Source organism: Pygoscelis adeliae, unplaced genomic scaffold (genome assembly GCF_000699105.1).
Source record: "Pygoscelis adeliae isolate BGI_AS28 unplaced genomic scaffold, ASM69910v1 Scaffold14, whole genome shotgun sequence".
NCBI lineage: Eukaryota > Metazoa > Chordata > Aves > Sphenisciformes > Spheniscidae > Pygoscelis > Pygoscelis adeliae.
In genome coordinates, this window is record NW_008825109.1 from 3,783,823 (window position 1) to 3,798,681 (window position 14,859).

Here is a 14,859-nt window from a genome sequence, read left to right on the forward strand (position 1 = left end):
CCCCAGCCTGTATTGATACCAGGGGTTGCCCCAACCCAGGTGCAGGACCTTGCACTTGGCCTTGTTAAACCTCATGAGTTTCACATGGGCCCACTTCTCAAGCTTGTCCAGGTCCGTCTGGATGGCATCCCGTCCCTCTGGCGTGTCGACCACACCACTCAGCTTGGTGTCATCTGCAAATTTGCTGAGGGTGCACTCGATCCCACTGTCTATGTCACTGATGAAGATATTAAACAGTACCGGTCCCAATAGGGACCCCTGCGGGACGCCATTCATCACCAGTCTCCATCTGGACATTGAGCCGTTGACCACTACCCTCTGGATGCGACCATCTAACCAATTCCTCACCCACCAGACAGTCCACCCATCAAATCCATACCTCTCCAGTTTAGAGAGAAGGATGTTGTGGGGGACCGTGTCAAAGGCCTTACAGAGGTGTGGATAGACGACATCTGTAGCCCTTCCCGTGTCCACTGATGTAGTCACTCCATCATAGAAGGCCACTAGGTTAGTCAGGTCCTATTCTTCATTGTACAAAATGTGTTCTGTCAAAAAAAAAAAAAGGGAGGATAAACATATAAAGGTGTATTCCAGAATAAAGAATTCATGTTGCATAAATATTATGTTTTGAAAGAAGAACATAGCTCCTAGAAAAGATATAATTTTGCAGTAAGTAGCTGAAGAGATGGTTTCAAGAAGAGTTTTTCTAAATATCCTATGTTTAAATGATGTCACTTAAAAACAGAAGCAAATTTTTCCTTTTTATTACATCAGGTGCTTTGGTTATGGTTTTGTGCTTGAATCATCTGACACTAACATAGAGTATTTTGTGTACTGATAGCTACAACATTGTTAGCAATCATTTTGTAATGACAGTACTATTCATAGGTGTTTATCATAGAACTGTAGAAGTCTGTCTGCTTATTAAGAGTTTGTCTGCAAAGCATGTGCACGTACAAGCAGCAGTGATAGTGCGTAGCTTTCCTGGTGATGTAATAAACTGAATGTTGTATAGGAGACATTCACACTCAAGTATTTGAATTCAAGCTCTTCCTTACCCCAGGGCATGCTGATACAAGGTGTTCATGCCCCATGCGCGTCCTTAGTTCCTGCCGAACTTGTAGCTCACGTGAAGGTAGAGCATGAGGCTTTCCTTGTTCTGCAGCTGCATCACTGCATTGCCTTCACTTCTAGTATTTAGTGTTTCCTCCGATGACATTGATTCTTCCATTAAACTTTTAACAGCTCTTATCTTGTGAAGGTTACTTCAAGTCTTGTGATGTTGTGTGTTGTTTGAAGTGCTTCAGAGAAGCCTGTGCACCATGGAATGCATGCTGTACATTGGAGACAAGCCTCAAGTAAAAAAGGACCATTACCACGGTTTCCAGGATTATTCCCTGGGGAAGGCAGCTGGCTCCTTAGCAGAGGATCTCAAGTTGGCACCTTCTCGGAAATTATCCCTTTTAGGTAAAAATAGAATAGCCCCTGACAGTGTCCCATAAATGCTTTAGAGAACTGTCCCCAGAAAGATCAGCAGCAGGTGGGGTAGCATCTGTCACATTGTGTGATCATGTTAATTCTGAGACTTCCCAACACAGCGGTAGCAGGTGAGCCTTGTCAGAATATTGCTTTGCCATTACTGGTGCCAGTCCCAGCTCAGGGACAAACACCAAAATACAAGAAGCATAATTAAAAAAAAAAAGTGCTTCATCCCCAGGCTGTTTGCCCTCTCATTCATTTATGGGACTACCCATAGCACTGGGAACAAAACTATATAGCCCTGAGAGAAAAAAAATGCAGCCCTGGAACAACTAGCTTTTCCATACCTGCACCTGAATGGTTTGGTGAGACCTATAGAGGTAGACCTGCTTTCTTACCCACTCTTGATAAATAATTGTTGTGCTTTCTCACACCTTGAGACAGGCTAAGAGGGAGTCTGATGATCTGGATGTTAGCACGGCTTTCCAGCTCCAACAGCAGCTACATCCAAACTGTCAGTCACATTCAGTAGTTGTCTGACAGACAGCCTGTTCTGAAAAAAATTAAACCAAAAGTTGGATCACAAGAAACACTGATTCACAATATTAAAATAATATTTAGATATTCTTTTTAGATCATTCTCATGAAGGAGTTATGCCATACACATTATGTAAGTTCAGCAAAATTCAGATCTAACCCACTTGGTACCAGTAATGTGCAGAAGCAAAAGATGCCCATACCTGTATGCTTCTTGCAAGTGGCATGAGAAGCAAAGCAACGCTTAGGTCATGGTTAAGGAGATCAATGCAGTTGATTTTTACCTGAAATTCTGTCTCCTCTGGTGTGTGGAACTAGCCTGTTCTTTAGGTTCTTCAGTTTCTCCATCCTCTGAGGAGTCTGAGGAGGATGATACCACTGGTATCTTTTGGAGGTGGAGTTCAGCAATCTCTAGCAGACACTGGGTAGGTAGAGCTTTTACTGTTGGGAGTGGTCTACAGTGTGAATGTCCATGTAGATAAGTGCTTGAAGGAGAAGATTGTTACTTAAACCAGTTCTTCTTTGACATGTACTGTCTGCATGCACATTCACAGTCCGGAACCTCCTGAAGGATTCCTGGGACACTGGTGCTGAGGGGATCTGGCAGTATGAAGCATGCCCTTCCTTTCTGTACCTTTGTGCGCAGTGCACGAACAGTGTGTTTGTCCTACTGGTACTTCTGAGGCAATGAACTCTGTTTCAGGTGTTTGTGTACATGTTCCCTCATAAAATAGGAATATTCATGAGTGACATCTCAAAGAATAGTTACAGCCATGGCTCTGCAGCTGACCAACTCATACCTGTCACAAGAACCATTGTTCTCCCAATCTGGTCACTTCTCTACAGTGGGTGTTCTGTCCTGAATAGGTACCTCATGCTGGGTGGATCTGTTTTGTTGCCTTGTGTACTACACAGGATTTTTCCAGCAGTTTATTGAGCAGTGTAGAGCAGAGGTGAACCAGAAGTAGTTGTGATTTTGGGTCAGACTCCCAAACGCTCTTGATCTACCTCCCTTTGCTTAGGTGTCATTGTTTTCAAATTTCTACAGGTTGGTCTGGACAGAATGATATTCTGTGAAAGTATTTGGTGGCTTGTGTTTCATGTCGCACAGTCAGACAGCTTCAGCTTTGCAACTGAGCATCCTGATTTCAAGGGTTCCTTGTGCTTGGTGCTGATAGTTAGGAGGAGGAGGAATGTGAACATGTATCATCTGCTCCCCTGGGAACAAGTGACTGGCTCAGTTCCACTTGATGCAGTACTGCTTCTGGGACTTCAAAATCAGTGCTGACTGGAGGAGAGGGACTGATTATTAGTGTGGTACAACCTGCAGAACTTCAAAAGGGCAAAAGATGCATCCTGGAGGGTCCACCCAAGCAGCAGTGTGACAACATAAGAATTCGCTGATCCTTTGGAAAATTCATTGTCATTGATCGTCTGATAAGTAGCTTGGCTTGAGGATATCAAGGGTGATCTGCTCTTGAGACCCTTACTTGTTTTGCATCCAGGGAGTTCCCAGCTTGCTCCTTGGTGGCTGAGTGTAGCTCCATTCTTATCCTCACCCGTAGGCCTCTGAGCTCATTTGAAAAAGAAAGTTACTTCTTTGTTGTGCTTTGAGGTTTGGCTGACATGTAGGCATATTCATCCATGTAAATGCAGGCTGGGACTGGAAATATTCAAAATCAGAAGTAACTCACCTCTTTTTTCACTTAACAACAATAAAAGGTAGGTTTACTCTCATGACCGCTACTGTGAACTTTACTTGTGTTAACATTCCCCCTGTTTATTCTGAGAGAGTTTCTTGGCTGCTGCAGTCTTTTTACTAGACAGCTGGCTTGTAGGAAAGGGCTGCCTCAGTGACAGTTCAGCAGCTGCAGAATGACAGCAGAGCGTGCCCCCGGGAGATAGTACTGGCTTACAACAAGGCCAGCGGCTGTTGAGCAAAACCTGCTGCATGTTATAACCGTGTGCTCTGTGTTGCACAATATCTGAGAGCACAGGAGCCTCAGCCGGAGCTGAGGGAGGAGTTAAACGATTCTCAGAGCATTTGGAGCAGCCAGCAAGGCACCCTTACTGACCATGGTCACTGGAGCAGGTGATTAGGTGCACTGTATTCTTGCTTAAAGAATAAAGGATGATTTTTACTTTTTTTTTAGATTTTAAACACATTTCAGTCAATCTGTGCTTATGTTGGTTTAAGCATTTAATAAAACATACCTGTTTTATTAACACTTTGTAGGTTACTTCATGAGTAATTAAGGAATATTCTGCAGGTAACTCATGAAGAATTGTGATTACAGGAGCTATACTTGACTCCATGAGATCAGACTGGGTTACAGGGCATCCGTTTTGGTTTAGGGAATTATTATTTTCACTTTTTTAAAATGGAGCTTGTTGAATAACTAACACTAATTGCAGGCAGTAATTCCAGGTTTGGAAAACACTTTTATAGAAACTTGATTGGTTTTGTTCCAGCATGATATAATTAAAAAAAAAAACAAAACCCCACATTTCTTTGCATTTACCAAGGTACAAATACCTATGCTTATTGCTATGGGAAGTTGTCTAGAATTACAAGCTCTAGCATAGCAAATAAAAGCTGGTGATGCCAAAGGTACAACAGTTGCCAGATTGTGAAATACAGAGGAACTCCCTGAAATGGTTTGTGGAACTACCACTAAGAAAGAGTGAACTCAACTCTTGGTCACTGTGTTTTATACCCATGTTAGCATGTGTTTTCTGCTTGGTTACTGTAAATCCTTAGGGCTGGAACATCAAAACAAAGCTGTGAGGCCATCCCCTGAGCTGAAAGGCTTTTTATCAGGCTTTCCAACATCACCCAATGCCCACGATGCTGCTTCTGTGGAGGAGGTGATGTGGCTGGCAGGGGCGGCTGGTGTACCAGAGCGTGGCTCTGGGGAGCAGGCAGTTTCACACAGTAGCTGAACCCAGTTAACATCCTGCCGTGCCCAGAGAGGCGAAGGTCTTCCCCACCTAGTCTTCCCTCCAGCTGTACCAGCTTCTCTCCCTCCTCTGCACCCTGCCATTCTTTGTCCTGGGATTCACCTGATCATAGGATAGCAAGCCAGTGGAGCTTGCTAACCCAGCAAAAGTGTCCTTTATTTTCTTTTTACCCTCCTAGGCTAATTTTCTGCCATTTTACCAAGCCGGGTTACTGTATTGAGATGCCAGAATTGAATCCAGAAGAGCAGCAGCAGAGTGTGGTTGGGGAGAAAGAGTGAGTAGAAGCAAGATCCTCCTGTTTATTGGGGAGTGGTGAGCTGTTAACTCGGCCCACACTATCTCCTGAAACTGCTTAAACATGAATAACCTAAAAGCTTTCTTCAGGTCCTCTAGAACCTGAGCTGGAGCCCTCTAAGTGTTCTGGCACCCCAGGGAGGGGTGTGATGGGGGGGCAGAGACTGGGTGAGTCCAGATCAGTGATTTTCCTGTTTGCAGCTTTCCGAGGTTGCTTCAGAGTAGCACTGATCACTCAAAGGTGGTGCTCAGTCACCTCTGTAATTACGACACAGCCCTTCTTGGCTCGTGTCTGGGTTATTTGTTTCTCAGCTGCAAGAAACTCTTTCGGCACCTTTTTCATCTGACTTGGTTTCTTTAAGGCCTCTAGGAATTTAGCAGGTGGTTTTCCTTTGTGGTCCTGTCGTTTGAGTACATTGAGGGTTTTTTGTTGGTTGGTTTGCCAGTTACTGAGTAAGCGGTAAGGGTGTCTATTTCAGGGGTTGGTCTGCTCAGGTCTGGGTAAGAGATGGCCAGCAGTTGTTAGTCTGTTTTCAGCTTCCAAGGCATCAAAGGTTCGCTTTGTCTCAATTTTCAGATACCGCCCTCCTTGCTGGTCCAAGAGAGCTGAATGACAGCACTACAGCCCTCAGTGCTGGCAAGTTGTTTTCCACCAACTTTTCCACATGTGTTGGAAGGGTGATAGGAGGAATCCTGTCTGTATTCCTGGAGCACTGGAGTAGGAAGCGGCTGTCTTTCATGGAGCCGTGCCCTGGAGGATTTATGCTGTATCATTCCTTTGTACCTCACAGCAGCTGTTTGGCTGGATTTATTTTTGGACAGGAGGGATGCATGTTAGACAGTTTGAAGGAACCAAGTTAGTAATCAATCACATTTGTAACTCAGCTGGAAGTTCTTGCACTGGGGGATATGTCTGCTGATTGTGTGATGAGAAAGCAAAGAGAGGAAAGCAGGGCGGGGGGGCCATGTCAAACATTGACTGTCTTTACTAGAGCAATCCTGCCTGAGCTGGATGTCCTGTGTCTTTGGAAAGATACAGCTACCCCATCTGGAACGAGCAAGAAGGCTGCTTTGCCCTGTGAAATGATCAAGCTCTTCCCATACCTAAGGCTCCTTTTGTATAGATACATGTAGAGCTCCTGGTGAAGTAAATGCAGTGTAGCAAGAACTGTGCAGGGCCTTGCGGATTTACCCTTCGCTTTGCTTCTGTCCTTACTGATAATCTTGCTGACAGCAGTTACGTATATTCTTCTTAAACAGGGTTTTAAACCAGAGAAGAATTTCTTTGTGCTGCTGAAATCTCCTAATTTGTCCTTGTAGTGGGAAAATTCCTGGAAAATACTACAGAGCAGAATGATACATTGCTGTGGGATGTACCTGGTAGTATTTTAGGAGAACTGTAGCTTCCAGAAAGAGGTGATGTGTGTTTGTTACTGAGTGCTGTCGTTAATCATTTGTTCTTTTCTACACCTTACCCACCAAACAGTTATGTCAGCGCTTTCTGTCTTGAAGTTGCCCCCCCACCTAAAGTGGGGGGCTGCTGCTGCTGTTTTGAATATGTAGAGTGGGGCAGGTGAAGAAAGGCACCATTCTGAGAGGGGAAGTGAGAGTGTGAGAGAGAAGTGGGACGAGCAGGTGAAAATCAGGCTGGAAGAGGCGTGCTTCTAAAAGTGTGTTGACAAGACACAGCACCCTGCATGTGCCCAACATGGTTCTTTTCCAAGCACAGAGGGAGACAGTAAGATCTCAGGCTACGGGCCACATCTTTTCACCAGTAAGCACCATTAGGAAGAACAGTCCTAAGATGTGATGCTGTTTAGTACTAGTTCCCTGATTTGCTGCTGTTGTAATCTCAGCAGACAGGCTGGATTTGCAGACCTCTATTCTCCTGATCCTCTTGATTACCCAGAATCTGCACAGCAAAAAGAGTCTGGATTTCAGGCAACTTCATTGACATCTTTTGATACTGTCCTCAGTTGCCTTCCTCTGTTTGCCACAAAGTGAAGCCTTGTTGCAGCATTCCCAGGCAATATTTTTCCCAGCTCTTCTTCATGTGGATACATGACGTGAGCACAGCTGGGTGCCTGGTGTCTTTCCTTGGCTTTCTTGTAAGCTGACTTCAGATCCTGGGTTTTGATTCAGCCTTGTGGTGTATGCTAGTTGTAGCCTCACTCAGTAGTGTGCCTGGCGGCAGCCTGCAAATATCCTCACCGTAGTGTTTCTTCGTGAGAGCTTTTAGAGCCTATGTGCCTTTCCAGTGGATGGAAAGGTTCAGGATGTCTCTGTAGCTCCAGCTGCGAGCCTGTAACAAGCGAGATTCACATTGGCCTAAGGTAATCCTAGCTGCAGAGTGCCAATACTGATTTCCAGGCGTGCACAGCAATGCATGAATTAGTTTTAGCTGTGCACCAACACTTCAGTGAAGAGGTGACATCTGGGTGTTATGACCATCGAGCAGGTAAAAACCAAAGTAAGCATGGAGGTTGATCGCACAGGATGGAAAGCATCATTGAGTGATAGGTGGAAGACTGGTAAGGTGCAGTACAAGTGCACTCAGGTGAGTCCTAGCACATCTTAAGCTAATGCACTGAAAGCTTATGCTTCTGAGCAAGAATGTACAATGCAGTTCTTTGCTGCTGGTGTGTACTAAGAACCGGTGACCTTAGCATACAAAACTTGAGCTTGTAACAAGCCGTATCACTTAAAACTTAGCAAATTTCTACACAGATTTTATTTTTCCTAGGCTTCATGGAAGAAAATTGAAATGAACAAATATCAAGTATTTGTTGATTGAATAATAATCTTGAAATTATTGCAGTAGTTCTAATTCCCTGACTAGTGGCAATAGAAACTTCAAGTACAAAAATCAGCTGCATAATTCTTCAACCTGATTTCTTTCTGAGACATAATTTCCTCTCATTTTTATTTCACTTACTTTACTTATCATTTGAACTTATGCTATAGGGTGTTAAAGTTAGCATTTTCTGTTCTAATCTTTGCAATCTACCAAAGAATTGGCTTGTACTTTCACTGTATGGCGATGTTGTGCCCCTCACAAAGTTTATTTTGTAATATTATATTTTAATGATTTAGCCAGTTTTATAACTAGGACCTTGGAGACTGTAATCAGAGAAGTTCTTTTATGCCAGAATAGTAGCAAATATGTTAAAGATCTGCCAACAGCACCCTTACTGGTATAAAAGTGTGTGTATGTGTGCATACATGTCAACATGCACACATAAATCTAAGCATCAGCACATTATGGAAGAGTGATCCCTGCGTTAACAATCGTGTCTGGTCATGACATTGGCAAGCAGGAAGATGAACTCAACAGAGATTCAATTGTTTATGCTGTTGTTAAAGATCTATTGTCAGCCTGATAGGTGTGGGGTTTGTGAATGGAAGGGCTTGGGAGTCCCTGCTTTTGAGGGTAACATATGTTTTGAGGTACGGTTTTAAAAAAAAGTTTGAATTGTAACAATTTTTAAATAATGTATGTATTTCTCAAGGTCCGACAAGAATTAGTTGAAGAATATGAACAAGTTAAAAGCATTGTCAACACTTTAGAGAGTTTTAAAATGGACAGGCCTGCAGATATCCCTGTATCCTGTCAAGATGAGCCTTTTAGAGACCCCGCTGTTTGGCCCCCTCCTGTTCCAGCTGAACACAGGTAATGAGAGGCTCAAGCAGAGTGGGTGGAATAAAGTTGGGTCGCCATAATGTTATGTTCTTTTTTGAATGCATTTGTAACGTGAAAATCACATTTCATTTACCCCTTAGTCATTTGTAATAAAGAATAAATTGAGGAAAAAAGTAATTAAACTACAGTCAGATTTATTGCTGAAGTTCTAAAGCAAGTCACTCCTTTATTCTGGTAGGAGTGACTAGCTAAGTGCCTGGAACTAGAGTCTGCTGGAGAGGTAAGTGGGCTTTTGGTGACAGTTGCCTTTCTCATGTGCAGGGAGAAAATTTCCATTTCAGTTTATTTAAGCAGTTGAATTCATTGATGGCTGAGGAGTCAGTAAGGAGCTGGAACTGAAGGATCTTGAAAGACATGGTGGTTAGAAATCACTCCCTAGCTACAGATAATATGACCTGTGTTTAATCCATTGCTTAGTTTTATTGCTAAACATGTTCTGTTATACATGGTGTTTCTCTTCTGTAATCATTTTTAAGGTAACTTTAGTTAGCTAATAGTTTTCTCAAAATAGATGCTTGTGCATTTTCTGAAATCCCTATTTTCACCCTCATAGAGCTTGACACAGGTTGTTGGAAACAACAAATCCAATTTAAAAACAAAAATAAGATTTATCATGCCAACGTTTTTCTAACTTTATAATAGCAAAGGATTTTAATGTCGTATAGTCACATAAGCAAAGGAACAAAGTAAAATGAGAGATCTTGGTTAACAGAAAGAAATGCCAAGTTTATTTGTAAATTTATATGCTTTATGATTATCAAACAAACGGATCTTCGCTTTTCAAAAAAACCTAAGAATGTAAGTGTAAAATAACATTAACGCTGATTACTTTTGTGAGTGGTAGAAATGATTATCAGAATTTTTGTGGTAACGTTACATGAAGTGCAAGCTATATTTATTCTTGTATCTTTCTTAGAGGTAAAGGCCCAATAGTTCATCCGCTTTTTTAAGCTGGAATTTAAATCTTGTGCAAATAAGTAAGGAAAATTAGCCATTCTTCTATGCTGTTAAGTTTGATGAAAATGTGTACAAAGCAAAATGTAGCAGTTGTATCTAGCAGTGCATTTAAGTAGGTACTCTTTTTAAGCCATATTCCAGGAAACTGTTTTTGGAGTTAGCAAGTTTTGAGTTACTGAAAACAAGAATCAGTAGAAGATTTAATAGGGGACACTAATTAAAGTTGGGTGACATTCCTGGCCATTTATTTTAGTTCTATATTTCAAGTCCAATCCCTAGAGCAAAATGACTGACACCTCGTCTTTCTCCTCGTGCCACCGCTGAGTTCTCTTTGACATTGTGGGTGACGCACACAAGTATAGGTGGTTGCAGTTCAGCTCTGTTTGCTTTTGCTTTCTAGGCAATTTTTACATTTTGACATTTTCACACAGGGGAATGAAGTCAGAGGTAGGAGGATTGTTTTAAAATTCTCCCTTCTTTGTTTTGGGGCCTGTCAAAGCTATTAGCCAGCGGGGGTTGTTTTTGTTTGTTTGGTTTTTTTTTTTTACCAGGAATGTCATCTGGTAGCGTAGAACGTGTGCATATAAATGTAGCCTAATACAATCTCCTGGTTTGGAGTCAGAGGAAACTACAATTTGAAGACTTTTACTAAATTGTTTCCTCTTTTGTTACATGTGTATTGGTTTGTTGTAAGATTGGTTAGGAGTACTGACCTAATAGTATTGTTAATTTTCTTTTTTTTCACTGTTGAAACTTCTTTTCCTTTTGTACTTTTTTATTACTTTGGGTGTCAGACAGAACCAGAAATATGTTGCTGGATTTGCAGATATAGGGAGATAAGACTTAGGGGCTTGTCAGCTTTAGTAATAATGCACTAAGAGAATTAATGAAATATTAGAATCCTTCCTTCTTAATGTTGCTCTTTTTTCACTGTTTTTAGCATGCTTTTGTTGTGGTTGCTTGTTGTTAGGGCTCCACCTCAGATAAAACGTCCCAACCGAGAAGTAAAACCTTTGAGGAAAGAGTCACCAGGACTGCAGCCCCGTGGGCCTGCGGGCAGAGCACACGCGGTATCCAAGGGTGAGAAGTCTGCAGGCAGCCGCGAAAGGGAATCTAGAGCTAGAGGAAGAGATGACAAGGTAAGAAGTGGGAAAAAACGTGGCGGGGGAGGAGTTATGATGCAGCATGTGGCAAAGGGAAGCATTCTTAGTTTTAGTTATTTAATATAGATAATAATAAAAAGCCACAATAATCCCGTGCAAGAAAACTTTCCTCTTGCCTCATGGACAAAGCATGTATCATGGGGATATTTAGTAATAATGACACCAAATTAAGGAAAGTTCTGTCATGTTTGCTGTGTCTTGATTTGAGATTTTTTGATATGGAGGAAGCATGGTGGCCTGTTGCTGGGGGTTTCTTATCATCTCAGACCATGGGCTTGACTCTAATCTGTTAGCGTCAATCAGGCGTAAAGTGCCTTCTCCTCCTTCTCCCCCACCCTTTTTTTTTTTAAAGGAATGCAATTCATGTCTTTTGTAAAGATTTCCATGTAAAAAGTGCAAAAGTGAGACCAGTGCCCTTCTCTAGAATTTAAGCATTATGAATAGAGTTCCACAGTACCATTGCCTTTGCCATACCATAGTAAAATTTAGGTGTGCCTAGAAGTCCAGGTCAGTTCTGTAAATGCATTGATGCTAGGTAAATCTGTGCTAAATTACTTGAAGTTATGTATTTGAAAATGATGTGAGGGAGATGTAGTAAAAGCAAACTCTTAGCAGCTTTCATTTTCTTTAGTTTATGAAAAGGGGCTTGTATTTATTATAGCATTTAGGAAGATGCTTTTTGGAAAGGATTTGTTTTGAAAATAAAAACAATGACATGAATTAGAATGAGTTGGAGATTATTTCCTCTGAAGACCTATGAAAAAGAAGCAGCAGTGAAGTGAAAGAATAGGAGAAACAGTGATTCACTATCAAGTAGTGATGTCAAAGGCAGGGTTTTGTGGCTGAAAAAAATGTCTGTGTGCAAATTGCTGTTTCTGAGACACTTGCATTTTTAAATTTAACGGTGGAGTCAGTGCCAGGAACCCAAGGAATCTGTGGTATAAATGATACAAGTCGAGAGTGTACCGTAGTGGCTTTTCCTGACAGATACGAGAAGCCCCTTCCTATGGGGGGCACACGTATTGTACAGATCTTGACAGATGAATAAGAAAGTATTTCGGCCAGTTTTCTTCCAAATGAATTTGGTTAGTCCCTTCATGGCCTTTCTATTACAGGTTGCTTCTTCACAGCGCAGAAGGAACTCAAAGATATGCTTTTTCCATCATGAATTGCTTTTCTGATACGCATGAAAAATATTAAGTAATCCCAGCCCTTATTACCATCAGTAGGTAGGGCCAGGCACATTTTCAGCAGTGCCACTGAGTGACTGCACAGATCAAGCATTTTAGAAATCTCTCTACCCTGGATCCATAAGATTTAAAATAACAAGTGTGCATTCTGCAAGCTATAAAAAGCTTGTGAAGATCTGTGAAATTATTTACAGTTCTGCCAGCTATACAGGGAATTGGAGTCATGGTGTGTGACAGGTTCACCAGATGTGCTTGTGTAAGGCAGCCTTCAAAGCCTTAGCTCTAATGAGGGTGAACTCTGCTCTCGAAGCTTTCCAGTGATGAGCATTATAGGGCTTTACTGTAAGGAGCCCACAACAACATGACTTGTACAATACTTGTCTCTGGGAATAATGTGATTAGCAAGACTACTGGTGTGAGGTGGAAGAAGAGTCATGAAGGTGTTCCATTTAATATGGTACATTTTAAACGCTGCTTTTATCTGAATAAATTGGTCACTAGGTGGCAGAAGGAAAATATGTCTACTCTTCAAACAATACCAATACATGTTCTCTTATTTTCCCCTTTGTCTAGCTACTTAGTGGTTATTTTACTTTCTTTGTCTGGGGTATGTACGCAAAAATCACCCCAGGTTACAAATTCTCACGTGTTATATGATGATTTTTGTAAGAGATCCATGATTTTCCTTTGAAGAAAATTCTGAATGAAAGAGGAAGTAGCCAGGCGTGGGAAGTGAAAGAAGTTAGTGCAACTTTCCATATTTTACACACAGGCATGAAAATAGGTTTAACTTCCCTTTCAGTTTTATCCTTCCTTAGTTCGCAAGTGTTTAAGTTCTTCAGTTTGTGAACTTAAAGCTACAAGAAGCGTACCTCTCTAGCCTAGTATGTTGAATCAAAGAGGTTCGGTAACTCTTCATGTTCAGTTAAAAATAATAGGGCAAAACTGAAGCTTCAAACTAAGTAACCAGGTATTTCTTTTCTCATAGTAAATGTTTCAGCTCTGTAGTTCTTGAGTTTCAGTGCTTGGCTGGGACTACTTAGAACATGTAATGAACTTAGATGCCATATCCATTTCCTAAGATGTTGGTTGCAGTGTAATAGCTTGTATGCTGTCCTGGCTGTAATATCACAATGCAATATGCATATTTATTTGTGATATTTTTCAAGATAAATACAGGCATAGTATGTATGTTTTAGAAGTGTTTTACCTCACTTGAGGCAAATGCCTTCTTTCACCGTTTCTCCTCCCCAGACCATATCATCTTTTCATTCTGGGATATGAATTATTTTCATATTGGGATAAGGAGTTTTAACCTGACTATGCCTGTGAAATGACCTTTTGTAGTGCTATATAAAATAATTTTGAACTGCAACCCACCGGATGGTGTTTATCCACTAAACCCTTATATTTACGTGTTCCTTTTTCTAAAATACTGCTTTCAAGTGCTTCTTCCTTCTTAGTTCCACTGGAAATTATTAGGCTTGTTCTCAGGGTACCTTCTGCTGAATCATTGCCATGAATTTTAGCTTCTGTTCAATAGTTCAGCTTAAAGAGGCAGCATGAATGCTACCTGTATGTCTGTTAGAAATTGCATAATACCATATCTAAGCACTAGAACCCGTTTTTAGGAGTGCTCTTTAGATTATTTTAGATTGTCAGTGGATGAGGATGGTAGATATTGCAAAGGATATGAAATAGCCAAGGGCTGTGCTGCCATGTCAGTGAAGTGAATATTAAAATCGATGAAGATATGACTTAAAAAATTAATTTTTTTTTTCGCTTGATTATTCTGATGTGCGTCATCAGATGTGAGATGAGGTAGTCGCATTTAAGTGGAAGCATAGGCCTCCACGCACTGGGACTGGAAGGCTGTATAATCTCCATCCGAGAATGCTGAAAGAACTGGTAGGTGAAATTGCAGGGTTGGGAGCAGAGATTTCCAGTAAAATTTATTGGGTATGCTGTTGTCTCATGTGAATGGCGAGTTGTGTTGACCGTGCCTGTATTTAGAAGGGGAAAGGAAAAGTGATCCAGGCAACTGGAGTTGTTAATTTTATCTAAACAGTGTGCAAAGTTTTACAACAAATTTAGAATGGATGAAAAGTTTAAGACTTGGGACTAACTGGAAAGTGGAATAAAGTGAAATATGGTTTCTTAAGCAAAGGTGTTGCCTTTGCCAGCACTTTCTTTATAGAGTTCTAGTTAATGTCTTAGAGAAAGGAATTCATCTACCTGGATGCCACATTGGAAGCAATTAGTTTATGTAGTGAGTGTGTGGTGTAGAAGAATTGTAAGGTGGGGAGGAATTGGGCAGCAAGGGGAATGTAAACAAGTGGTACTGAAAGAAGAAGTATCAGTCAACTGGCAAATCATTTATGGATCCCTCAAGACTAGAGATTGACTGTTGTTTTATATTTAAATAGAATCATGGAATTGTTTAGGTTGGAAAAGACCCTTAAGATGATCAAGTCCAACCGTTAACCCAGCACTGCCAAGTCCACCACTAAACCATGTCCCTCAGCACCACATCTACACGTCTTTTAAATACCTCCAGGGATGGTGACTCAACCACTTC

The 14,859-nt window shown here is 41.4% G+C and overlaps 1 protein-coding gene across 1 annotated transcript in view; it reads left to right on the top strand.

Annotated features, from left to right (window-relative positions):
- The window catches only part of KATNAL1 (katanin p60 subunit A-like 1), a 32,735-nt gene that overhangs the window by 1,461 nt on the left and 16,415 nt on the right, over positions 1–14,859 (top strand). The window contains exons 2-3 of the mRNA XM_009327742.1: positions 8,781–8,941; positions 10,899–11,067. Of these exons, the coding sequence (XP_009326017.1) occupies positions 8,781–8,941; positions 10,899–11,067 (330 nt within the window). The remainder of the gene's footprint in view (positions 1–8,780; positions 8,942–10,898; positions 11,068–14,859) is intronic.